This window comes from Opisthocomus hoazin, chromosome 1 (genome assembly GCF_030867145.1).
Source record: "Opisthocomus hoazin isolate bOpiHoa1 chromosome 1, bOpiHoa1.hap1, whole genome shotgun sequence".
NCBI lineage: Eukaryota > Metazoa > Chordata > Aves > Opisthocomiformes > Opisthocomidae > Opisthocomus > Opisthocomus hoazin.
The window spans coordinates 128,604,010-128,629,563 of NC_134414.1; the positions used below are offsets into that span (position 1 = coordinate 128,604,010).

At 42.7% G+C, this 25,554-nt stretch overlaps 1 protein-coding gene across 14 annotated transcripts in view; it reads right to left on the reverse strand.

Annotated features, from left to right (window-relative positions):
* Nucleotides 1-25,554, reverse strand: part of BBX (BBX high mobility group box domain containing) — a 158,934-nt gene that overhangs the window by 61,026 nt on the left and 72,354 nt on the right. For 13 of the 14 annotated variants that reach the window (XM_075435493.1, XM_075435502.1, XM_075435466.1 and 10 more), the window contains 4 exons: nt 13,970-14,140; nt 12,213-12,455; nt 5,933-6,131; nt 104-171 (listed from right to left, as the gene is read on the reverse strand). In XM_075435493.1, coding sequence (XP_075291608.1) covers nt 104-171; nt 5,933-6,131; nt 12,213-12,455; nt 13,970-14,131 — 672 coding nt within the window. In that variant the 5' untranslated portion in view covers nt 14,132-14,140. The remainder of the gene's footprint in view (nt 1-103; nt 172-5,932; nt 6,132-12,212; nt 12,456-13,969; nt 14,141-25,554) is intronic. The other variant, XM_075435484.1, reaches the window with a different exon arrangement.

A 25,554-nucleotide genomic window follows, 5' to 3' on the forward strand; every position in this document is an offset into this window, starting at 1 on the left:
CCAAAATGTATCTCAAATTTCATTTCCCACTGGTCTAACATTCCTCTTCAGAGCTCTCTTTAAACTGAGGGCTCGTGGTAAGGGAGAGAAAAAAGTTTCTTACCTCTTGTGCAGTGAGGGCATGTTCCCCTGCTAGCAGCAGCATGCTCAGGCCCCCCATTTGTGTAGGATCTGTTAAAAGAGTAAAACCAAGTCTTAAGTTTATTCATTTGCCTGTTTAAAGAACCTACCATTTGCAGCATTAAACCCCCAGAAGACTACTTGTCACAGACACTCTAAGCAAGCTGCCATAAAAGGCAGTTCAAGAGAATCACAAATAACCATTTCTGCACCCTCTGGGAGAGGCTTTCAAAGCTGTTCGAAGGATTTAATTGGATTTGTATGCTTAACACCCCATTGCGTGGATTTACAATTTTACTGCCAAAAGTTTTATGTACTACAGAGATGGATATCTTTAAAACAGCAATGGTAATGATCTCATACATAAATACACACAAACACGCTCAAATACAGCATGTGTTCATCACCCAATGGATGCTCCTGCTGAGGGAGTGGTTCCCTTCCTTGGCCACTGAACAAGTAAAAGGATGGAACAAAATGACACGATCAAGTTCTGAAGCGAAATGTCTATTTTCATTTAGCTTTAATTTAGAGCTGCATTTTGTGGTGAGAAGTGCCAGCCCGACAGCTCTGAAGCATGAAGCGCTTGATTTTCTGTGCCAGAACAGCGCAGGCACTGGCCAGGCAAGCTGCCTGCCTATTGTTGCCCTGCCAATACAATATATAATTGAGGAAAGTAAAATGGAGATATAAATGTTCTTTCTCCAAGTATTTGATGCTGACAGTTTCTCGCCTCCAGCTTTCCCGCACCTCAGGAGCTTGGAAAACGACAAGAAGCAAAAGCAACGAACTCTGGCACTGCATTACTCACAGAGTGGCTTTTCCACTCAGAACAGTGGTTGCCCTTCATCATGATGAAGACTAATTTTCTGATTTTGGGGGAGTGCCTTGGAAGCAATGCAGGTGCCCAATTTAACTGAGTGTCATGTAGAGAGGGGGAGACCATCTGTGACCCAAAGTCTTACACAACAGCCACAATGTGAGAGAAAAGGAAGCATTATCCTTGCTGTACTGATGAGACACCAAGCTCAGTAATGCTAAGACATCAAAGGTAAGTAACTTTCCCCAGGTTTCACTAAGCGTGCACTCACGTTTTCCAATTTTCTTTCACTAAACTAAATAAAAACTTCCTACAACAATAAATTATCTGTGTCTAGGACCACTCCCTGGAACAGAAGCCAACTGTCACAATTATCCTTGTCCATTTGGTTGTATTTTGTTATGCAAAATTTGGATGCAGAATAGCTGCATCCAAAATGCCCACTGGGAAATACCTTGGCCCATTCCCACTCACGAGTAGTGCTGAGGAAACTGTTGAGTTTTTTAGCTGACATGGGCCAAACCTGTGCCTGTAAAAGGATTTAGTGCTACAGATGATCAAGGTCCAGTTCACAGGAATACTCACTGGTGCTGTTTCATTCAATACCACAGACGCTGCCGAAAGTCTCCCTCAGACAGCATCTTGCACTGACATTCACAGGGTAAGTTTTTTCAATACTCTCTTAAAACAGCAGTAAATAGAAGCAGAGGAAAGCAATGTGAATAAACCAGGCTCATCCTCTATCTCAAGGATAGAAGAATGGCTCTTTACCTTAAGAACACAGCCTAAATAGCATCTGGCTTCAAACTCAATATTTGACTGGAATTAATTTTTAAGAAGGTGTGTGGGTTTTTGTTGTTTAATTTTTTTAAATAAGTTTTTATTTTTAAATAAAAAAGGAACAAAAGATACTAAATTTCTACAAAGAGACAAGGCACCATCAGAAGTGTAGGATCTACTAACAAGAAGTAGTCAAAAATGAAGACAGAAAATGGGAAGGGCCAGGAAGTACCTAAGCACAATTCAGAAGTGAAGCAATCCTGTCAGCACAGCACTTTCTGCCATCAAAATATTTGATCAGAAACCCTTCAGTCCTTCAAACAAGAGGACATCAGAGCAATTAAATAGTGACAAGTGAATACGTATCTTGAAAGATAATGCCTGAGCAGGCAGTTAATTTGGAGGAAGGAGAGATGGGATCACAGACTTACTGAGTCCCATATTAAACAGTAAGGGCTCGGCTGGTTGCTTTCTACTTTCTTTATTCCCATTGGAAGGCTGTTGCTGAACCCATATCTTCTAAGCACTAAGAGCTTTCTTCCAGTTTTCAGCTTAAATTTACTCAGGACCAGGTGGCACACATTTTTTTCTGGTGCCCGCATCTTTAAGATTAAATAACTGTTCTTCCTAAATGGTATTTCCCTCTCCTGCGTTTACAGGAGTCATCCTACTCTTCTTCCACTTGCTTTCCTAGCTTAAGCAAATCAAGATCTCCTGATATCATCGAGCATGTCCATCTCCCACGGTCCCAGCCATCCCTGTAGCTCTCCTCTCCAGTTATTCCAGGTGGAGTTCATCTTTCTTGTACGTGAATGATCAGCAGTGCAGCCATGCCAGATGAGCTGTACTCTGTTCAACAGCATTAACTCTTCCCTGCAGTTCCTGAAAACACTTTACCTGACACACTGCGGTACAGCACTTTCTTCTGCCCACATCACACTGATGGCTCCCAGCTGCTCTCTTGTGCGTCACTTTCGTTACTGTGGGTCGTCTTCCCCCTTCTCAGTTTTGGCCAACTGGAGAACACCCAGCTTATAGTTCTAAAATTCTTCCCCCTCTTCTAAATATCTTCTTGGTGATCTCAGCTTTCCATCCTTCAAGTAGCTTATCATAACAGGACAAGGATAGGGCTGTTTTTTCCCCAAGTAAACGAATACTTGGGCTGTTTATTCAAATACAAAAATTAATAGGAAGGGAAAAAAGTGACAACTAAATAGAAAGTTAAAGTTTAATCCAGTGCTTAAACAACATGAATACTCATGCTGCAGCTGTAGCAGAGGGCTGGCACTTAGACGCCTGATCACGATAAAAAAATCCTTCCACTAAGGCTTCAAATTACAAAATAACTTCATCTAAGGGAAGACAAAACGTACATATGCAGCCACTGCCATATGTTTATAGCACCTTCTCAGCACAGCAACATTTCTCTTATAGAACTAAGAACTTACTGGTATGAAAAATTAAGAATTTAAAGTGATATTTTAGAGCAATTTACAGTTAAATCAACAGTAGTGAGGAAGCAGCACACACATTTGACTTGCAGAATGAGAGGCGATTCATGACTTTCTTAGCAGCTTTTAATATTGATGAAACTTAAAGCCATCTCACTATTTGGGAATGACATACTTTGTTAGTATTGGTCTGGTTAGAAACTCAACAGGCTGGCTTATTCATCATTGCAATTTTTCAGTTAGAGGAAAAAATGAACGGAGGAAGAATGAAGCAGAAAGATGGCCAGCAGGTACAGTTTGAATTAACTTTTACCTGGGTGCAGAACTAACCTTCTTTCTAAAAATCACAAATTGCATCTCTATCAGGATATTTCTTACTCTAATTAAAGTGGGATTTTCCACCCTTTCCTTCACTAAAAAAGCTTTTTGGCTCAGACAGTTTTCTTCTGATGCAGAAATGCAAAAGTATTGGGAATCTTGCACATTTGTATAGCAAAGCTGTTGCCCACTTAGCTCTGTACTGTGAGGGTAGATATGCAATAGTCACGGTTACCTGCAAACAACCAGTTGTCCTCGCCCTACACCCTACAACAGATCACAGGTGAGCCACGACATGAGAAAAACATGCTCAATTACAACTTCCAGGCTGGATGAGCAAGGACACCACTAGTGGGCCTGCAGGTCAGAAGCCCACTGCTGGTACCACACATCAGGTTCTTGACACAATGACAGGTTATTGTTGGAATGCCAAAACTAAAGGGGAGACACGGCCTGTGTAGGACTTAAAAAAAGGAAGATTTTACTCTCCATATATTACATTTTCCAAAATTAAATGTAGTATCTAAAAAGCAATCAAGACAGGATTAACAACTACCAGCCAGTAAAACAGATTTCCTGGAATGATTCTGGAAACATAATCCCTGTCCTAACGAAGCTATTGGCCTTGAAGATGTAAGACAGTCAGTAGCATTTCAAAAGCAAATGTGTTTCTGAGGTGATTCTACTATATTTTAGTTCACCAGCTAGTATACAGCCTGGATTTTAAAAGGGGTTGTGCTGGATAGAAGAGTCAGAGTTGAAATGGACTATCACATGAAGCCAAGGAGAGAAGAACACAACAAAATACATTTAGCACGAACTGGTATATAGTTGACAAAACAGTAATCCATTTGACATGGCAGACTTGTCATGATTGGGATGCTGCTAATATCTCTGTTAGAAGATGTTGTTATTTTATGAGCTATTGTTATACTCCAGAAATAGCCAGCCTTTATTGGCATGAGGACTGGAGTGAGACCCCTATGAATTACCACACTCATTGACTCACTTTGCGGGGGGGGGGGGGGGGAAATAAATTGCACGTAGCACAAAAGGGCCTTCTTCAGAAATGAATGGCTCTATAGATAAAACAATGAATTAGATGAGTTTCTAATTAATTCTTAAATTCTCTGTCCACTGCTCTGACAGGTGTTAAATCAAGATTTCTTGTAGTCAGAAACTCTACATTTGGATAGCCCAGCAGCAGCAGTGGGGGATGGCAGACAGGCAGACAAGGCCTATTACCTGTTCTTTGTGTTAAGTCAATAAACCTTTAAGGAGCATAGAAGTTAATCCTCTGACAGCAAAAGCAGAATGGGATGAAGGGCCCTTCAATTTTTCGAACTGGCCTCCCATATATCATAACTACACAGCATGAAAAACTATTTTGATCACATTTCACAGTTCCTTCATAGCTAGAAGGAATTTCATTACAGGAATTTTCATACCACTATACTGGCAAAAAGGTATACATACCTTTTTATCCCTTTACACTTGTTCCATAAAACCATTTTCCACCCTCCAGCTCACAATCTCTCTAAGCAGAAAACTCCTATCAGCCACACATTTGTCATAAACTATGTAGGATATGACAAAGCTTCAAATACATCAGTACTCATAAAACCAGAAACATTAAACCGCAAAAATATAAAAAAGAAAAAAGAGAAAACAGTGGTGGGGCAAAAATTATATTCTACCTTGGCTGTTAGGTTCTTAAACTGCCTGTATTTAACATTAACGTGTCTGTATTTCAAGGTCATGATTGCAACAGTTCTGCTATTTGTGGATATCGGTGAGACATTATCTGTCTTTCACCAGTTCAGGCACTCCAGCTACACTTCTTCATATATTTGATTTTTAAATTTTTTTTTAATGTTTGAAAGGTTAGAATCTGCCCCTCCAAGGTACAATGGGCAAAAGAGTACATTTTAACTGAGATTACTCTTCTCTTGATTTAAACACAAAAAGATAGTTCCAGCAATACATTAAACCACAAGAACTTTAACAACTCCAACTTCATAGACACCCATAAATTATTTTTGTAAACAGCAAATTACTAAACATAGTACAATGCTCTATGAAAGAGAATGCACACAGTCAGTGTTTTCCTTTTTGACTAGAAAACAAAAACATTTAACAGCAGGTAAGCGAGAATTAAAAATCAATCAAACCTGGACCCCAAACGGGGTATGGGTTATGATGCCACGTATCTGGACTAGACTCTTGAAAGCAATCATACACTAAGGACAATTTTAGAAAGCTGTTATGCAAAGGTTCAACCAGAGTCGTGCCAACCTAATTTGGGACATGAAAGTTATTTGCCCTACAGTACCACGTGCAGCAAAGAAAACTGCTATCGCAGTTTGGTTTCAACACCACATCCTCAAACAACCTCAAACGAAACAAGAATGTTATGTCTGAGTAACACCGATGGAAGTATCACCTGCCATCCCGAAGTTAAGCTGTGGCATTTCTTCACTTTTAGTCATCTTCCTTGGGCTTGGTAGATCTTTTGCAGAATCTGATGTGAAGGCCCACAGCTTTTTCCTGTTGGTAACAGTGGATGTCTGGGTTTTCACAGGTTTGTTGGTTGTGGGGCACCATTTGTACCCAGGATTTGCCTTCATGAACGCATCTTTGTACTACAAAAGAAAAGGAAAATTACCAGTCATGACGTTACACTATCCGCAGGGCAACACAGTGCACTGCGTGTAAGAGGATTTAATAGAATAAATAATCCTTAAATATCTTGATTTTTTAAAAGTTTAATCATATGCTTGGAGTCTAACTGCCAACACAATCTATTAAGAAGAAACATTAATATAAGCAGAGCTATATTTAAGAGGAGGGTTTCTCCTTCCTCTCCTGAGGGCAGGCTGAAGTTCTGATACTGCAAACTCCTCCACAGTGCTTGTATACTGACTCTCTGGGAAACAGACAGCTACTAGAATTCTTTTGCAGGTACAATCTTTGTTTACTTTCTAGTTTGAATGAAATGAAAACATACATTTAGCAATAAATGCAGCATGATGCTCCTTACCTTGCACTCATTTTTCTCTAACAGTTGTATATTTCAGAATATTTGAGTATATGCTTTCCCAAACCAGGCACCAAAAATAAACCACTACCAGTATCACCTCATTATCAGGAACTTCTGATACATACCGCAGTGATTCTTCCAAAATGTACCATGCTGCATAGCTGAATAAACCAAACCGGGACCATTTAAAACTTTGTTTGGCCTTGAGCATGTAGCACACATTATGAGCTGTTTGCTATAGTCTTGGTACAAGGCAGCAAAATGAACCAAGCCAGACTACACACAGGGAGCGGGGGGAAAAGGTCTGGATCCTAGAGAGTTTGCGGGGTAGGGGGAAGGACAGCGACCCATTTTCTTCACAAAATGCAACACTAACATTTTCCAAGTACCTTGCTGACCAGACCAAACCAAGATTTTTTGAATGTCAACAGCAATAAAGAGAAAACATTTCAGTGTTTTAAACGTGTTGCCACGCAAGGCAGAGAACTGCGAATCACAGAAACATGCCACGCATTCCAGCTGCCTGACAGCTGACTGGGGCACACAGCATGGGCTGCTCTGGGAGCCCACCCAGTAAGGACCAGTGCTGACCGCAGTGAGAAGGAACCCAACACCTCCTCATGCACTGGGGTAGCTCTTGATGGCAGCAAACGACCAAAAGAGCGGTTTCACCCTGAAGGACGTGGCAGGGCAGCTGCCGGAGGTTTCCTCCATGACTGCCCATGTTCCCGCTCAGCCAGCTGTCACCAGTCCCGGCTACGGCACAGAGAAGCACCTCTGTTTCATGCACACGCCTGCACTGAAACATGCGCAGAGGGGGAAGAAAAATCCCTTGGGTATCAAATACAGAAATCACACCAAAAACCTCGTCCTCTGGTAAGAGTCACTGCAGTGTTTTTCCAGATCAGTAAGCGGCATGCCTTATGCACCGTCGCACGTGTATCGCTTACTTTCACTTCCATCTTCATTTACCAGCTGGCACTTGCTACCTCCAGACTGTAGCACGGATAAAAACAATTCAGTTTACAAGAAGCACAGCACCATCTGAACCTGCTGTGTGAAGTCCTGTATTTATAGAAATGGCTATAAATAATAAAAATCTGCAGGGACCGCTGACCCACATACACACCGTATTTTCTGAACAGGGTGTAGGTATTAAATCTGCAAACTAAGGACTGCACCACCTCTCACCTCGCCCCTTTTCCCTTTCCCTCAGTTTGGTTTGGGAGCTCAGTACCCCATAAAAATAGCCTGGTGGAGGGGAGGCAGGGGGAGGGGGTAAAGGAAGAGGCGGAAAGGAAATACAGAGAGAAGCAGCTTTGCCTTCCGTTGTTAAAGCCACCGCCCACTCGGAAATCATGCTTCCCGCCAGCAGAGTGAAAAGCACGGAATCGCTAGCAACGAGGTACATAAGCTCTTCGTATCAGTACTGCTGCTTTGAGTAACTGAATTATTCTATGGAGTAATTTGACAAGCCGACAGGCTGTCCATCAAATAGGATCTAGAATGCGTGCCATTTGAGAGATGAGGCAACAATAAGCTTTCCATCAGTTTCCAATCAGAGCAATTCAAGTGAGGTGGCACATTAACAGATTTTTTTCCCCTGCAAAGCCAAAAAGTGAACATTAACTGCACTCTTCAAAGTGGAGGGAGCAAACTGAGGGAGGACAACTCAGCGGCCCCTTTCACAGTTTCAACACTCAAGATAAACGAAAAAGAAATCTAGAAAGTTAAACAACGGCCAAGAAGTAGTTTTATAAAATGCATACAAGGGCCTGATCCAAATCTCAGAAAGACTTTCAGTATTGATTTTTGTGACTGTTAGACCAAGGCCTAAAATGAAATCATAGGTTCTGCTCACCAGGTCATGAGAAGATGACTTAAATGAGCTACACAGTAACAAGAAAATGCCAAAGGCAATAGCAGAGCTTACTGTTTTCCTCCACCCGACCAACCCTGCAGAAAACCAACTTAACACAGCCAGTCTCAGGATGTCTCTGAAGTCGTTCGGAAAAAAAAAAAAAAAAAAAAGGTAAGTCCTTAACCGGGAATACAAAGACACCACCTTGCTTCCCATATGAGTGGCAGGGATGACCTGGCAGGGTCATGCCCCGAAGTTCCAGGTGAGGTAAAAAAAGCACAGGATACGTTTGTGGGATCAGTCTGATGTATCGTTTCTGTTTCGTGAAAGCCTAGGGAAGGATGCATTGATGCCGTGGGACTGGTGCCACTTTAGAGCTGAGATTATAAAAGGTGCTGCATTTCAGTGCAATTCCCCAAGTTGCTTTCATCACCAAATTAAAAAAGTGTTGCTTTCTCCAGTGCGGTGGGAACAGGAGCTCACATGTCGATTCCAGCTACACCTCAAGGTAGCAGTTAGCACATGCTTAACTTCAAATGCATGCTTAAATCCCACCAACCAGCTATTAAATGTCACATGAATTCCAGAGATGTAACAACAAAAAAACCTCCCAAAACAAAACAAGAAAATCCCCAGAAAATACTACACTCCATTTTGCGCTCCTGAGAGATGCAGGGTTCACACTACATGTTACAGTCCATACGTCACCCAGTGAGCTCGCCAGACTCTAGCCGGGAAGCCACAACATTCGTCCCCTGCTACCCTGAGGTGGTGACACGGTGGGGACAGCCAGCGGCGGGTCGGGCTGAGCCCACCTGCGAACGCCCCACCTGCAGCAGCCGGGAGAAGCGCTCGGCTCTGCACCAAATGGCAGCAGCCTGTGATTACCAGGCTGCTCCCTACAAGAAACAATCCCGACTGCCCGGATCTTGCTGATGAAAAGACATATTTAAAAATGAAGTGTTTTCTAGCAAGGGAAACAGGGCTTGAACAATAATACTCCCACTGGATATTTTCCAAGGCAGCTGAATATTCCCAGTAAGCCCTACAAGAGTTAACGGAAGAACATTGCCCCTGTTATTCTAGGAACTAAAAATGCTGGAGCATATTTACGAGTGGCCAGAATTCATTTTCCCCTCAGTGAAGGGAAACGTCAACAAACATCAGGAACACTTGTGGTTCCACTTGGCAGTATTTATCAGATATTGGGCTTAAATCCTCTAGAATGAAACTTTCAAAGTTAAGTTAATCTACAAAGCCTGTAAGCTACAAAGAGAAAGCCTGCTCCTAAACAAAACAGCAGCAGAAGCTGACACCGAGCTCTGCAGGCACGGTACGAGGTCTCCGGGGCAGGTGTTGCTACAAGAGACCAGGAAGCGCAAGACTGAAAACTGAGAGATCACGGGGACAGTTTTTCTAGGGAATTAAGGCACTCCAAGGTACAGACAGGTACATAATAGGATTTTCCCAAAGTGCCTAAATGAACCATAGACCTGATTATCCTCTCAGTGGGAATCACAGGTAGATGTTCAACCCAACAGAAAACTTCCTTCTCATCATTCCACTTGGCAAAACGTTCGGGCACCTCACTATCTTCCAAAATCCTATATCTTGCATACAGCTAGATACGTAAAAGTAAATATGCCAATGCCTTGATTTGCACACTGCTGAGATAGCATCAGTTGCTGGTACTGAGCAGGTAAGAAACTGAAAGCCGCCTGCCTGAAGCCTGATCTGAGCTAACTGGCTTTGTAAACTCTGGCATCAAGTAGTAAAAGCAGTCTCGAGACTGTAAAACAGGGTTGTAGCCACTGCAGTAGGGACCACTTCTGTCGGGCCCATTCGTACCTCTAGGAGAGCGATTCAGATGCTTGGGGAACATGAGACACGTTGTGGGGGTAGCGGGTGTGACACAGGGTCCCTTGGGAGCTTTCTGCCCTGCCAGGGCAGCGGCTGGAGGCTACGTGGTGAAAACTGGAAGTCAAAGGGCACTAAAGAACTACATTTAAGTAACAGAAGCTTACCCACTGTTTTTTAAACCTCAGTGAGCATATTATACATACAGGTACTCAAACAGAGGGTTATTGGCACAATGGTAATTTTCTGTCCTTCCAAAGGCATTTATTTACCTTCTTGACTTTTAAATAAGCTCTCCTTAGGAAGAAAAAAAATACCAATAAATGGTTCACACTACACTTGACATTAACATCTTTTTGACAGTCTCCACAGTAAGCCTAACTACTAACACGAGTGTTAAAACAAAACAACTGATCCATACACACAGAATAGGCCTGTTGGTGAACAAGGCCCAAATATATTCAATGGCACATCACAGCTGCTAATTATTGTTGTAACATATAACTGTTTAAAGAATAAAAATTATATGCTATCTTTCTTCTGCACATTCTTGGAACTAGTTGTAATGATGTAAACTACTTAGATTTATTGTTTCGCTTTGACGTTGAATATGCAATTTGTTCTTCATGCCAAGAAAAAGAAATAAATCACTACAGGAACAATGATTTCTACAACAATATGATTTATAGTTTCAGATCTGTCACTTCATACAGAAGTTCTGCAATTATTTTCCTTCATAATGAATGAGTTTCCTTCAGCAAGACAAAAGGCTAAAAAAAAAAAAATCAGTCACATGAGGTTTGTTTCAAAAAATTGTTTCTTCATCTTCATCTTTCCTTCCTCTCTATCTGTACTGGATCTCCTAATCGTGCTTTTCCCACACATTTCAAGAAGCATTGCTAATTTGTAAGTGGGAATGCAGAACAAATCAGGAACGGCTGGACAAAGCTGAGACTATGTGTATATAGCAGCAGACAACTCTGGGTAGTAAGGTAGGTACGGGTAATAGTTTCCCCAACCATTGCACAGCTATCTGTACTTCTAGTAGCGCTAGCATTACTCGACAAATGAGACAGACGTTCTTCCTTCTTTTTGGCCCTCCACTGTGTTTTCCAAGATTGAATTTAATGGTTACCTGCGATTTACATCACACAGGCAACTACGGGGCTCTGTTTTGGGGTGATGTTATCAACCTAAGTAACTGGCTGTGTGTCTCTCACTCTGCTATCAATATCCACAGCTTTCTTGGGGCCAGCTTACCAAGCAAGCTATTTCTTAAAAAGCCTCATTTAGAAGTAGACATAAAGATAGTTTGTGAAGTATGGGGATAAATCTCTTTCCCTTGCTCTCAGTTAAGGAACTCTATTCTATGTATTGCTCTCCAATTTGGGTATTGGACTCTGCCTCACCAAAGGCTGCTCTGTCAGACACTGGTCAACCAATGGGTAGGGAGAGTACCTCATGAAACACTAGTAATTTTTAAATTCTTTAGCATCAAAGGTAAAAAGGGACTACGTTTGTTCACTATGCTTTTGATTTGGTCCACTTGTATTATAATAGCAACCTGTATTCTCAATAGCAAACGCACTCCTTGAGCTACATATCACTTGTCAGCTGACAGTGAACTGCGTGTTGTTGTTTTCAGTGGCCACTATCCACATGCCAATGCTTGTACCGCAGGAATTACCAGGTGATACCTATCACAAAGTGCATATATTTGTACCAATGACTACTACAGCCAGCTTAGTCTGTGTACAGAGACCAGTTTCTTTTCATTCTGGTCCAAACGACCAAGTGAATCAAAGCAAGAATGGCAGCTGCTCTGAGCACCGTAATCCCACTGGGGAAGCCAAGGAACACAGGGAAGAGAACGACTCCACAGAAAACATTTAATACATCGAGAAACAGAAGACAGACAAGTATGTAATGAACTCCTTTCACATCCACCATTCAGACAGAACATACCTCCTTGGCCATGTCAGTGTATTTCTGCTTTTCTTTTGGATCTAGAACTGCCCACCAGTCTGCCAAGATCTTGGTTGCGCCACGATTATCGAGGCGAGGGTGTTCTTTTCGCACAAGAGAGCGATGGCGTTTGCAGAACAAGAGAAATGCATTCATTGGTCGGCGAGCTCGTTGCTCTGACGACTCGTCATCTTCAGTTTCATCAGCATCCTGCTCTAAACCATCAGTGCCAAGGAGTGGCACCTAGCAGAAACAAACGGGAAGGAGTGCAAACTCAGTTATCCACGCTTCTCATGGAGACCGAGAGTCTGTGCATGCTGTGTGTGAAAGAGAGAGGTGCACAGCTGCCTCCAAAGGCCATCTGTTCTGTCCAGAAGACTTGGGAGTTCTACATCAAACCTCCTCACCTGACGGTCCAAGGTTCACTCACGTTCTCTACAAGACTTAAACTCCGACTTGCAAGTGGAGCAGATTTCTAAGCTGAGGACCATTCTCTAGTAACAGTCCTAAAGAGGCTGGAGGGAGGAGATCCTTCATACACCCTTCCTACAAACTAGAAATCATCTCAGCGGGTAGCACAGCTACCTTGGACCTCAATCACTTTGTTTGCAACTACAAAGTGCATAGCATGGAAAGCATGAAGGTAACGGTTGTGCCCCCATCTCCTGCTGTTTATTACTCAGCCTGTGAGCTGTGCTGCAGTGCAGCCACTGCACAGCTGTCCAGCTGGAGCCAGAGGGCAAATCTGAACAGAATACGCTGCCAAAATATGCTCTGCCCACCCACAGACCAGCCTATCATTCCTGCAAGGGACGCACCACAGAAAACTAGTTCTGAGTGAAACTTATTACTGTACGAGTCAGAAAACCGGCCCCTGCCTAACAGCAATGTGGCTGTTCTATGCCGCATTCCAGCAAGTGACCTGTAAGGTCAACAGAAAGCACTGTCAGAGTATCAGGCTCCTCCGTGTTGCTCCTTATCTTTGTCAAGGTCACTCTTCCTTATCAGTACGTGACTCAAGGCAGCCTCCTCAGCACTGACCTCTCCCTTCCTGCCTTAGCAAAGCATTAAGGAGATGCAGACAGAAACATTATCCACATGATGGAAACATCATGTCTCCAAAACCCATCAACTCCCATTCCCACTTCATGTTACAGAGAATGAGTCTAATTGTGCATTTGTGAGGTGCCACATTGTGGGATCCTTACGAAAAAAGGGTAAGGCCAGCATTATTAAACAATACCAAAATACTAAGCATCAAAAGGGAGAGAGATTATTCCACCTGTGCTCTCAGTATTTTTGAGGATAAGTTGAATTTGACATGCAAAGACAGTAAAAATTGTACACAGCTTTTTCTTCTTTTTCTCTTTTAATCTTCTATTTCTTTTTTTAAAGATTAAAAAAATACAAAGTATTAGCTTGGTATGACCTCAAAGCCACTAGATGCAGCTATTAATCACAGGCTAACTTCTTCTCTAAAATGAACAATTAAAAAAAAACCGGTGTCAAAAACCCATGTTACCCTCTTACAGTCTAACTCTGAAAACCAGAGTTTTGTCTGAGATTTTAAAAGCGTGGTTGATAACTCACTTTTGTGGTGTTATCTGCTATTTACCTGTATAGCCTTATGGGCACAGCGTCACTCCTTTTAACTGGCTGAATTTGTTCACAGAAGAGAACAGCAAGAAGCAAACAAAAACACAACTATGGAGAATCACCATTAACCTTCTACAGTCAAAGCATCCACTGAAGACTACCTTATCAATATCTTCCTCTTCTTCTTCTTCCTCTTCCTCTTCAGAGAAGTCAAGAAGTTTCTTGGCAAGCAGGGGATGCCACTGAAGACACTTTCTTTTTGGTCGCTTCCCAGTTCCTTCTCCTTCTGTCGAATGATCCTTATTCCTACTACTGCCTTTCATTACTGTGACCTGTCATGGAAAAATATTTGTAAGTTCACAACAAACCCTTAAGCACAAGCAACCATCATCTAGATACTTAAACCAGTGACAAATACATGGGGCACTAATGCAAGACTCCCAGACGTCTTTTGGCAAGGTAACAGACAGAGGTTTATTCCAATTATCATTATGGAGTATCTTTTCCAATCTTAACATTTCCACCTAATTCCCAGATTAACTAGCAATATACAATTTTAGAGCACAAAGCAAGGGCACTAGCTAGTCCAGCTCTTGAATGTGCTCCTGTCTGAAGGACAGCAGAAAAAGCCTTCACAATTCACCGGTCAAGTGGGTGACAGACTCCACAGCTCTTCCACACCTGTGTCCACTGTAGTTTTGCACATTTTGCCACTGAAAATGTTAGGACACCTCTCTTCTGAGCAGTGGAACATATCGCCAGCCAATCATCTGCTAATCCTGCACTTACACAGAGCAATGTTGATGCAGAACCCCATGACACTATGAGCTAGGATTTCCCAAGTGCCATTAAAAAGTGCAACAGGGAAATCTGACTCCCTGCCTAAAAAAGTGAATTTTAATACATCAATTTGAAACAACCAGAAGCAGCTACCCTGACACTTCCAAAGTACTCATCAACAAGAGCCCATGCACAGCAAACAAACCAAACCATCTGCTGAACCAAGTGCATGCAGAAGCTACACATACTTACACATCTACCTTGCATGTGTGTGTCTTCCTCTAAAAAATACCTCAGAACTACCTCCTGGTAAAAAGACATGCTTAACACATGCTAACTACCAATTTAAGGAATGGCTTAAAGATCTGCTACCCAAGTAAGGGCTGAATAGCTGAATAAATAAATAAATAAAAGCAGCACATCACATTTGAGTATTGAAGCCCACAGGAAGCACGCGCTGCCGGCACACAGTCTGGTCCCTTGCAGCCTTCTGTTTACACTGTGTAACGTCAATGAATATCCTGACAGGAACGTGACTGGCTTTCCAAGAGCACAACGCAAACATCAAAACAAACTGGAGAGTAGTCAGCCAGCTAGATCTTTACAGAGCAGACAAAAGTTGATAAAGTCTTACAGGGACTTTTCACCAGCAGGATAAAGAAGATGGGCTTAGTTCTAGTCCTGCAGGTGAAGCCAGGAGAAGCTCTGTTTAACTCTAAGATGGGCATCAAAAGAGATAGTGCTCCATAACTGCAAGGCCACACTGCATTTTAGGATGCTGCTTTCTGGAGGATGCCTGCTAGAGCACTGACGTTTCAGCCTACAGTGGCAGAAAAAAAAAAAAGCTGTGACACTTACACTGGTTGCCCAGGCCCTGGTGCCACTGTGAGAGTGAGCCTCACCAGAACCATCTCACACAGCAGCACTCAGGAGCTACAGCCTGTACAGCTCCGGCCCATCTCTTTCATACGTGTTTCTTGTTCGTTACCTCACTCAAGGGCATTTTGGCAATATGCCCTCATTTGCACCAGAAATGTGGTGACCCCGCAGACTCCAACAGCACAGAAAGCTGAAGGACCTTCAGACACTGCTTGCTGGAGGGAACAACTGAATCCTGAAGGAAGTAGGTTCAGAAATTGTAACCTACATTTAAAAATCGCATTTTCCTGGATGAGTACTAGATTTTGTTAGTTCCCCCCAGCTCGTCAGCAGTACCTGGCCCCCCACCAGTCAAGGATGCCCTGTAACTTTGTAGCAGCTTGCCCTTAAGTTCCACAGTTTTCTGTCCCCATCACACCACTTCTGCCTGGAGCACATTTAAACTTTGATTTCACAGCACCCGCTCCTCTATTCATTTTCTGTAACCAACTCCTGTCTTTTCAGCGAGTATCATATAGAACATAATCACACACCATTTCATCTAAATCTTTGTCCCTGACTTGCCAAGTGGATCTAAATACACAGAAACAAACACCTCTGGCTTTAAAAGCACATTAAAGTGTGGAAAAAATCAAGCTGCAATCCAGTATCACGAAATGCAAGTTTGACTTTGTTTCTGTCCCCCCCCACCTCCACCATGTACCACACTGCATCATGCTTTCCATCTGTCTCTTTCTAAATTGCTGAACCGCCATTTGCTTTTGTTTGCGGTATTTTCGGACACAAATTGACAAAGTAGCTGAATTACTGTTCAAGCAGGAACTTCAGTTCTGGTGGGTAGTAGAGATTCATTAGGTCCCAGTTTGCTAAATGACAGAGACCTGCCTATCACTGTAGTCAATAAAGTACACGGGCTATTTCTGAGCAGGATAAATGCGCTAGAAGTACAACGGGGAGTCAGCTACTCCAGCCCTTATCACTGACTTTACTAGCTGAGCTAATCATATGGCTTCTGTCTACTGTCAGACCTAAGTAAGTTGAGATTACTGGCAGCCTTCTGCCTTGTTAGTGTGAAAGTGATGTTTGAAGGGTGCTCCAAGACCCTCCTTTACAAAGCTCAGCTGAAGTCTCCAGGCTATGTCAACAACAGCATCGCCTTCAGCTGGCACCTCTCTGCCTACTGCCCTTTGAAAGATGAGCAAGAGAAAACTTCACAGGACTAAGTGACCTCACGGTGTATTTACATGTGTTCTCCATGATCCCTGAGGCCCTGCCTACGCTCCATGCTGAGCTTGGCAAGGCAGCACAGAGCCTAGGCACTGGTAACCTTGCAAACCCCAAAGGGGCTCTCAGTGTGTTACGTCTCTTTACTACTGCCCAGATCAATTTTTGTTTTGCATGCATGAAGGGCTACGTACTGAACACCCAGTTACCCCTAAAATAAACTAACCAAAGCTCACTGCACAGTAGTGCTGAAATAGAAAACGTATGCTCAGCTCCAGGAATTCAAGTGATGTTCATTAGGTTGTTTTCTTAAATTGTGAACCATTTTACCTTAGTCATCACCCTGAGCAGCAGTTCTACTATAAAGAGGCTTTTTAGCAAGATGGGTCATCACTGTGTCAGCTGCACAAGCATTTAGGAGATCTAAGACAGAGTAAGTCAGGTCCTGGCTGTTACACAGGCACCATTTAGCACAGAAAGACATACAGTCACTCGGAGTGAATCTCTGCAATTATCAACAGCAAAAAATCTCCTGATTTCACCCCACTGATGGAAGGACTGAGGTCACAGACTGACTTCAAACTTTACTTTTATGGCATGGCCTGGAAGCCCCCTGTCCCTTAAGCATGTCAAGCTATATATTCTATCCCCTATGCCCTCTCTTCTTTCCTGTAAAACAGGGGGTCATTCATAACATGAACAGATAAACTATTTCAGCCCCTATTTAAAATACTTCTGTGTTTCCAAATCCTTTTCCCCCATGTTTTGCTTATTTAAGTCCTCCTAAGTCTTGACGTACATTTATGAGACTTTTTTGGTGTTCACATTTTGCTGATGCCTCAGTCATAAGTAGGACTGGCATCATGAAAAATGTTCTAATTCTCTATTACATCACACAAGACTTTTCTTAAAATTGATGCTGACAGTGTGATGAACTTGTCTTCCTTTGGATTGCTTCATCTTCCATATTACTACACCCACACTTCATGGGCATTTCTGTCACAATTGTTGATATAGTCACATATAATTACATAATTATGAGAGAGGCTGTCCCATTAAAAAAAAATCCAGTCAAACGCAAAACACAGCTAACATGGCCACTTCCATTTAGTTTTTGTTCAGAAGATTTTGGCAAGACATAGCGTAACTACTTAGACAAGACACTCCATGGTCAGGTGAAAACGTGTATGATTAAATGACAGCACAAGTTTTACTGGCATTCTTTATTTGTTGAATGGCAAAACATCAACAGAATCCATTTAGCAGACTCTTCAGGTTCTATTTATTTATCTGATTTATTTTTCCTCTCCACGTATCATCTATAGCATGTTAGTTGCTTGTTTTGTATGGGAGACAGGAAGCTGGCAGACAGAATCAAGCAAAAATACCAGCTCCGGCTCTCTCTCTCAGGGATCCCACAGTGCTGGCAAGCATCCCTACCAGCAAGCTTTTCAAAAGAGACCTGGACTTGCACCCTGCAAGAACTGAAGCATGTGCTTAAGCTTGGCAATTAAATAGTTCCATAGAAAGTCACAGAACAAGTCATGAGCAGTCTCTGCAGGATCCGGTGCTTAAAAGTATACAAGACACACAGCATCCAAAGTTCGCGGTAACTGGAATTTATGAACTTTATCACCAAAAAAAGCAATTTCTTTTACAGCAGCAGTAAAAATATCATGTATCTTTTAAGGCAGATGGCTTTTAAGGCAAGAGGCTTTTAGAAGTTAGCAAGAAGAAAAACAATTAAAACCAGAAAACAAGATTTTACAAGATATTTCTCAGCTTAAGGATGACAACAAAAGTGACAGACTCTAGGGAGAAAGTAGGAATATTCCAACAAGACAAGACAAAAGTATGGACAGTTTTGCTTAAAATTAGCCACACACACCTTTACAACATCACCTGAGGATACCTGTCAAGGCTGACATTCATCATCCACTGACAGCAAGAGATACCTTCAGGGTGATGTTCTACATCTACTTTTAGTGTAGATACAGATTAAATGTTACAGAGATATTACACCAGTAAAAAAAATTAACAATTTTTTTCCTTTTCTTTTTGTGTTGGCTGTATTATTCCCTTTCTGATCCTGGAATTATTAAGCAAAGAATTACAGTTTTCTTGAATGTCTTGTATCTATGTATACCTAATAGGGCTCCACAGAAAAAAAAAAAACCACACAAAACGATTCCTTAGGAAAAGAGCTGGATGGTGGAGGGGAGTGGGGAAGAAGAATGATTGTTTAGCTTTTTACAGCGTACGTTTCTCTATCAATTACACAACTGAATGTAAGTCTTCATTTTTTGAGTGTTCGTTTTGTTTTCCTCCTATCTTCCTCTGTTATTTACAAAACCTGACATAGACAGGTGACCAACTTCTGTGGTCCTTATTTTGGGACTATCTCATTCCATGGTTGATCTGCCACTGAGAATGCCACTAGTGCTTGTGCTGAACAATCTGCACTCACCAGGCGTTCCTCAAACTGTGCCCACAAACACCCAAATCCTTATAAAGGTCTTTAAAAGTAAATAAGCGCTGTAAGGCATATGTCAATATAGGCTAGAAAGAAATCCAAGACCTGCAAAAGCAGAATCCCAGAGATGTGAACTGTGACTATGGTGCAGTCCCTGTTGGAAGGTTCTCTGTGGAAGAATGTCTGAACTTCAGCAACACTCATTTCCATGAGGATAGTGGAAATGAATTTCTGTTTTCCTGCTACATTAAAACCACATTTCCTGGAGTCCAGCTGGGCCCTCAGCTGATGTCATGCAGATTACTGGTACAAAGAAGCAAAGCAAAAATTTCATGTGGGTTTTCCACGCTTTCTGCTCTGTTTTATACTATCTAAATTCTCTACTACCCTACAAACACAAATACGAAAAAGAGAAAAGAGGACTGAACTATGACACTATGGCTTGGTGTTTTGGGTGCTACCCAGTTAGTGAACTGAGCTGTTTCAACAAAGAAGCAGGAGACTGGGAAAAGAATTCATGTTCTCACAGGTCTAGTGGGCTGAAGAGCTATTTGGATTTTCAAATAAAAGCAAAAGGAGATTGCTGGCAGTAAAATACATCTACATGAATACAAACAGTTTTTTTAAAAAATAAATTTCTTTCAGCTCTGGAATAATTGAACCAGAATATTTCTATAATGAAGGACAAGAACTAGTTGACACTAATTACTGACCAGTCAGTGAATATATTCTTTATCATCTCGCAGTGGAAAGCCATTATAATGAGCTTTCTAACTTTCGGAGATGTGATGATTTAATGGGGGACATGCTGAGACTCAATGGAATCCTGTTTGCTAGAAGAGGTTCAAGATAGACTGTCACCACACGAAACGCTTAGCAACACAGCAACAAGTCTCACTTAATTTTTAATGACATGCTCTTCCATCTTCATAAATGATTTTAAGCTATTCCTTACTCTCTTAAACTCAGATCCGAGTTGCTTCCTTTCTTTGTTCTCTAATACATAAAACTAAACCCCAAGATCATCAAAACAATGTCAACTGCACTTAGTTCAAATTTTTTTTTTGAAGTAAATCTTTCACATCTACCAAAGAGGAATAAAAGCAACTTATTATAAAAATCAGCAGATTTTATACTTTAGCTCTACTCTCTCTCTGCCCATTCACACATGCACAAAATATAAGATGTTATCTGGGTTTTTTTAAAGCAGAGTACTAAATCAGGTTTTGTCTAGTACGAAAAGCACTTTATGTTTCACAACTGTACTCACTATTACCATGATATCAGGATGCTTCAATTTAAAAAAAAAAAGGGGGGGGTGGTGGTGGGAATAACTTTGTTAGTAGTGTTCACTTGCCTTTTTATGTGCCTATGATTTAGTTTTGCTTTTGGTTAATGCAGTCATAGTCAATTCTTCAGAGCTATCCGTCAGAATAGTTGTAAAGGCATTTCAAGGGCTAGCTCTCTCCAAATCTGCTTTCAAAATGGAAACCACATGCAGACAGCAAGTGCACAGAATGGCACAAGAAAACCTCACACCAAGACAACCTCACACATTTTGCCTATTCTGTGCGATGAATACTCTGCCCTGACCTTGTGTCACCATTTCAGGCAACTGTGTCTTAAAACCATGTGGTTTTAGGGACTGGGTTTCATGGTGGACTTGGCAGTGTTAGGTTAACAGTTGGACTCTATGATCTTAGGGGTCTTTTCCAACCTAAATGATTTGACGATTCCGAAAGATACTAAACAAACATGAATCTTTCCATGAGACTTAAGCATAATAAAATAAATTAAGCTTGAAAAGTTAGGAAGAGATATGTAATCTATTGTAAAGTCTTTTAATGATGGCTGATTTTAAATAACAATTTCTTGCTTCCTTTCCTTTCCAGTTCTCTTTTTTTTCCCTCTTCATTTGCAGAAGACTACATAAAGAAATAAAACACTATTTTACTTTGCAGGTAGCTCTTCAGCCTTTAGCAACATCCTCATTAAAATAAGTGAAAGACAGGCAAACCCTGCCTGCTACAAAATTGTCCTCAAAAGACACTTAGGAACTGGATCCTATCATTACAGTACACAAGAAAACTGATTAGGAAATTAAAAGGACAAAACTTAACATAGATGTTGACCCCTGGGTTTTCCTTACACCCCTGACAGAGAGCAAACACACCTGACTTGGCCCTACTCAGCCAAGTATTTCAACCAACACTTGGCCTGAAATTCAGTATGTAACCCAAACTTTGGAGTGCTACATTAGCTACAGTACCAGAAACCCAAGTTAAGAGTGTATCACACCTAGGCTGCCAGCAAGCGCTTGTTGTTGTCAGCAAGGTAAACTACTTGTCAAACTACAACTTGGTAGCTGTAGTCTTGAAAACACACTCAAAAAAAAAAAAAAAAAAGAGAACTAACAGTAAAACGACATGAAAAGATCAGGAAAGAAAAAAGGGTGAAGAAAGGGCAAAGAAAAGAAAAAAGAATCAAGAAAAAGGGCAAAGAAAAATGAAGGCAAAGCTCTGTGAGAACTAACATCATTTAGCTTGACAAAGACAAATAACAGGCTTTGAACACATAAAAGACAGCAGCAAATAATCTGTTTTCCACACCCACAATGCCAAGCAGAAGCGGGTGGCCACTGTGGACACAAGGGACACGGAGGCCGAGTCCCAGTGAGCCGAGCACTCCCTTACAGGCAGCCATGCCGGAGCCGCAGAAGGGAACTGCCTGCTGGGGGCTCGCCCAGCGCCCCGGACCTCGGCGCAGTGGCACTGCTGAACAAACCGCCCAGACTGTCGTGGGTCATCGCCCTCACCCCCTACACGAAACGTAAAAAAATTCAATCCTATTACGAAAACTAAGTGGTGCATGATATTTCAAACATAATTAAAATGCAGAGTATTTTAAAATGTACTCAAAAAGCACAGAATGCAAGTAGGATGGCTGGATGGGAGTTAGGACAATCTTCATAACAACGACATCCCCCTGGTTCTCTAAAGTCTTTCATTATGTTGGGTTTTTCCCCCATTTGGCTGTTTTTTCTCTCGTCTGAAAGCCAGGTAACAGCCACTTCATAGGTAAAACCAAATCAGTACATTTATCTTGTAACTTCTCAATGCTGGAAGGTACCAACTACCAGGCTTGCGGGAATCAGCTCCCAGACCTACAAAAACCCACCTTTATAAATTAGAAATAGTTTAGGAAGTGGTCAAGCTTCTATTTTCTACTATGCTTTATCTTAAATAAACCTCAGAAAAAAACCAGGACTTCAAAAACTAATTACTAATTTTTAAAAAATAACAAAGGGACAAACACTTTTCAAACTGACTTGCTGAGATGGGGCACAACAGATTCAGCTGTATTTTGGACCAAGCCTTTAATGAAAATCTCCTGGATGAAACGACAGGCCACCGACCCCACAGGAAACGTTCGCTCTGTTTGGCCCACGTGACTTCTGTTTGGCAGAAACCTACCGATTCCGCACCAAAACGGAACACCAATGCCGCTCAAACCCAACGCACATCCGCAAACCCAGCGCCTGACCTGTTCAGCTGGTCAGCATTAAACCCAGAAGAAGGAGAGGGTATGGGAATAATGCTGCACAAACAGCAACCGCAGCTCGGGAGCAGGAGGGATCGGAGGCATCAGAAACGCTGCTGCTGCCCAGTGCCAGCGGTGACCTGCGCCAGGTCCGCGACAAAACGGCCGGTACCCGCACCATGGCCCTGCTTCCCGTGCAGGACCAGCGGCGGCTGGAAAGGAGCCTCCGGGGTGCTGGACCAGGCAGCCCTGCCGCGGCCAGGCAGACAGGGAGGTGCAGTGAGGGCAGGCAAGGGCTGCGGGGCGGCTGGGGGCAGGGAACTGGGACAGGGAACTCTCCCCAGAGCACAGCAAGGGCACCGGCTGGGGCACAGGGGGGCACCGCTCCCACCGCACCCGACTCGCAGGCAAGGGGCTGGGCACGCCGGCCGTTTTAGGGCTCCTGTGCCCACACGCCACCGAGCCAGCACCCAGCGCTTCGGGAGGGGGAGGCGGCAGTAAATACCTGATGGCGAGGGGACGGGCAGCGGCTGCCCTGGCAGTAGGCTGCTGCTGAAGGCTGCCTCGGAGCCGGGAGGGCGCAGAGCGGACGCCGAGCCCGATCGGCAGGTGAAGGGGCTGGAATGTTTACCTGGAAATCGGCCCCGGGGTTCTAAACGGACAGCCGGGGGGAGGGGGGTGTGGAACGGCTGGAACGAGGGCACGGACCGGTAGGGAGGGGAACGGGAGCTCGCGCCTCAGGCTCACCATGAGGAGGCAGAGCCCAGCCTGCTTTGCCACGCTTCCTCCCACGGAGAGGGGGATAACGACAACGCAGAGCTACAAAAGCCCTCTGCTGACGCCAGAGCAATTTATCAACAGCGCGCTTTTCCTCCAGGAACACAGAGCAGACTGCGAAATGCAGCCACCTCTCGGGCAGGAGACGAGTGCTTGTCTGCAGAGCATCACAGGCCATAGCAACAGCGCAATCCAAAAAACACCGACTTTTAGCAAGTTAAATTCTGACAGAGAGAACACTTGCCCGACAGCAATGAAAACAAGGGTCCAGAACTGAGAAAGCATTTGCATACACATCCCAAAAAATTTGCTTTGTGCTCCTGTGTGATCAGGACTACCTGAGCCTGCATGAAGAGCAGCTTTTCTAGAAAGACAGCTGTCATTCCTGTGTTTTGCCGTTATTTTAACATCGTCCTAAAACGAAATTCTTGGTGATCTGTTAACTGGATCACCAGGAGTTCCCACTAGCTTTTGCAAGTCATTAAACAGTTAATCTCAGCATAAAGAGCTTTAGAGCCAGTGAGATCACAGGTACGCTGGCCACAGCAAACAATGAATTTCAGTACATGGGTACTCTCCATCAGCTCATTCCCATAAGAGCCTCTGCAGTTCAGCAACAGCTTCCTCAGTGAAGGGCCTATCGGGAAAGAACTCAAAGTCAATTCAAATATTATGTGAACAAAAGGGATGGCCTGGACTTCTGCTCACAGCCTTCAGAGGATGAGACCCTCTGAATGGCAAAAAAAACAACAACAAGAAAGAGTCAATCTTTTTGACTTGCCACTCCCAAAGCTTCATTTTTATCTCCAATTAGTAGGCATACAAAGCGCTGTAGGGTCCAGTCACGGCAGAAACACAGCCAAATGCTTTTGCACAGCACTGAGCAGCACAAAAGAGGGGACGTTCCTCCAGCAGACATCGCAGGGGAAGCACAGATGAATGGCAAAATTGTTCGACTCTCCTTTTCACCTCTTGTTGATTGTGTCCCAGTGTCTTCTGCAAAGCCGGGACAATGCGGCTGTGTCCATCGCTACTGTAATCCATTCTAAGGTTTACCATGTGCATAATGAAGCTTTCATAATAAAATTCAGTTGTAATTACTACCAGTGTCAGGGGACCCACATACAGCTGTATGAGCAAATGAAAGAATTAGTCCCTCAATATATATTTAACAGGCCATAAAACATCCTTGCACAACCCAGTATTATAGTTTGTCTACTTTCGTTCTCTTCAACTCAAGTGCAATTGGCTAAGACAGTTGTCCAAACCATCCCTCAAAACAGCTACTACCCACTGCTCCTACAGAAGAAGAATCAAATTAGTGGCTACAGACAGTATTTACTCAGCTTTGCTCATCTTCAATATTATTAGCTCATAAATCACAATGATGTAACTCTTACGCACCTCAGGAACAACCATAAAGATGCTACACGAAAATTCCAAACAAAACAGAACAGGCTTGTGCAACAATCACTGACAGAAACACCTCAAGAATTACTTGATAAAACATTCCTATCTACTATCGCATTTTATGCGGAACCAAACTGTGACAGTCTCCTTCCATCCCCTCCCCCTACACCAAGACAAAAAAGTGGGTGAAGCAAAAAAGCAGTGAAAAGTGAACCCTTGGAGTCTGTGTTCCCTGTCTGAATGCTCCCTACCAGACTCTGGGTAATTTCCAAGCTATTGACCTAAAATAATATTAAAAGAAATATTAAAACAGCAATATTTTGTCAAAATACATTGTATCTCAAACTAGGCATAATCCACGAGGGTAAACAGAATGCCAGGGCAGAGCAGAACTTTGTTAAGAAGCTGAATATAAGTAAGTGAAAACCAAACAAATGTGCACGTTTATCAGTTATATATGTATTTCTCTTCTTTCTAAATGCAGCATTTTAAGCATCAGGAACAAGCTTTTCATGCAGACTAGATTCCTTAGTGCAGTGGTTTAATCTGATCACAGAAGAAGCAGATACAGTTAAAAGAACATTGACTGTTTTTGGAAACAACACCATCTCTCAGAACTATGCAGATCCACATAAAATCCTTTTGGGTCTGCCAAAATTTGTA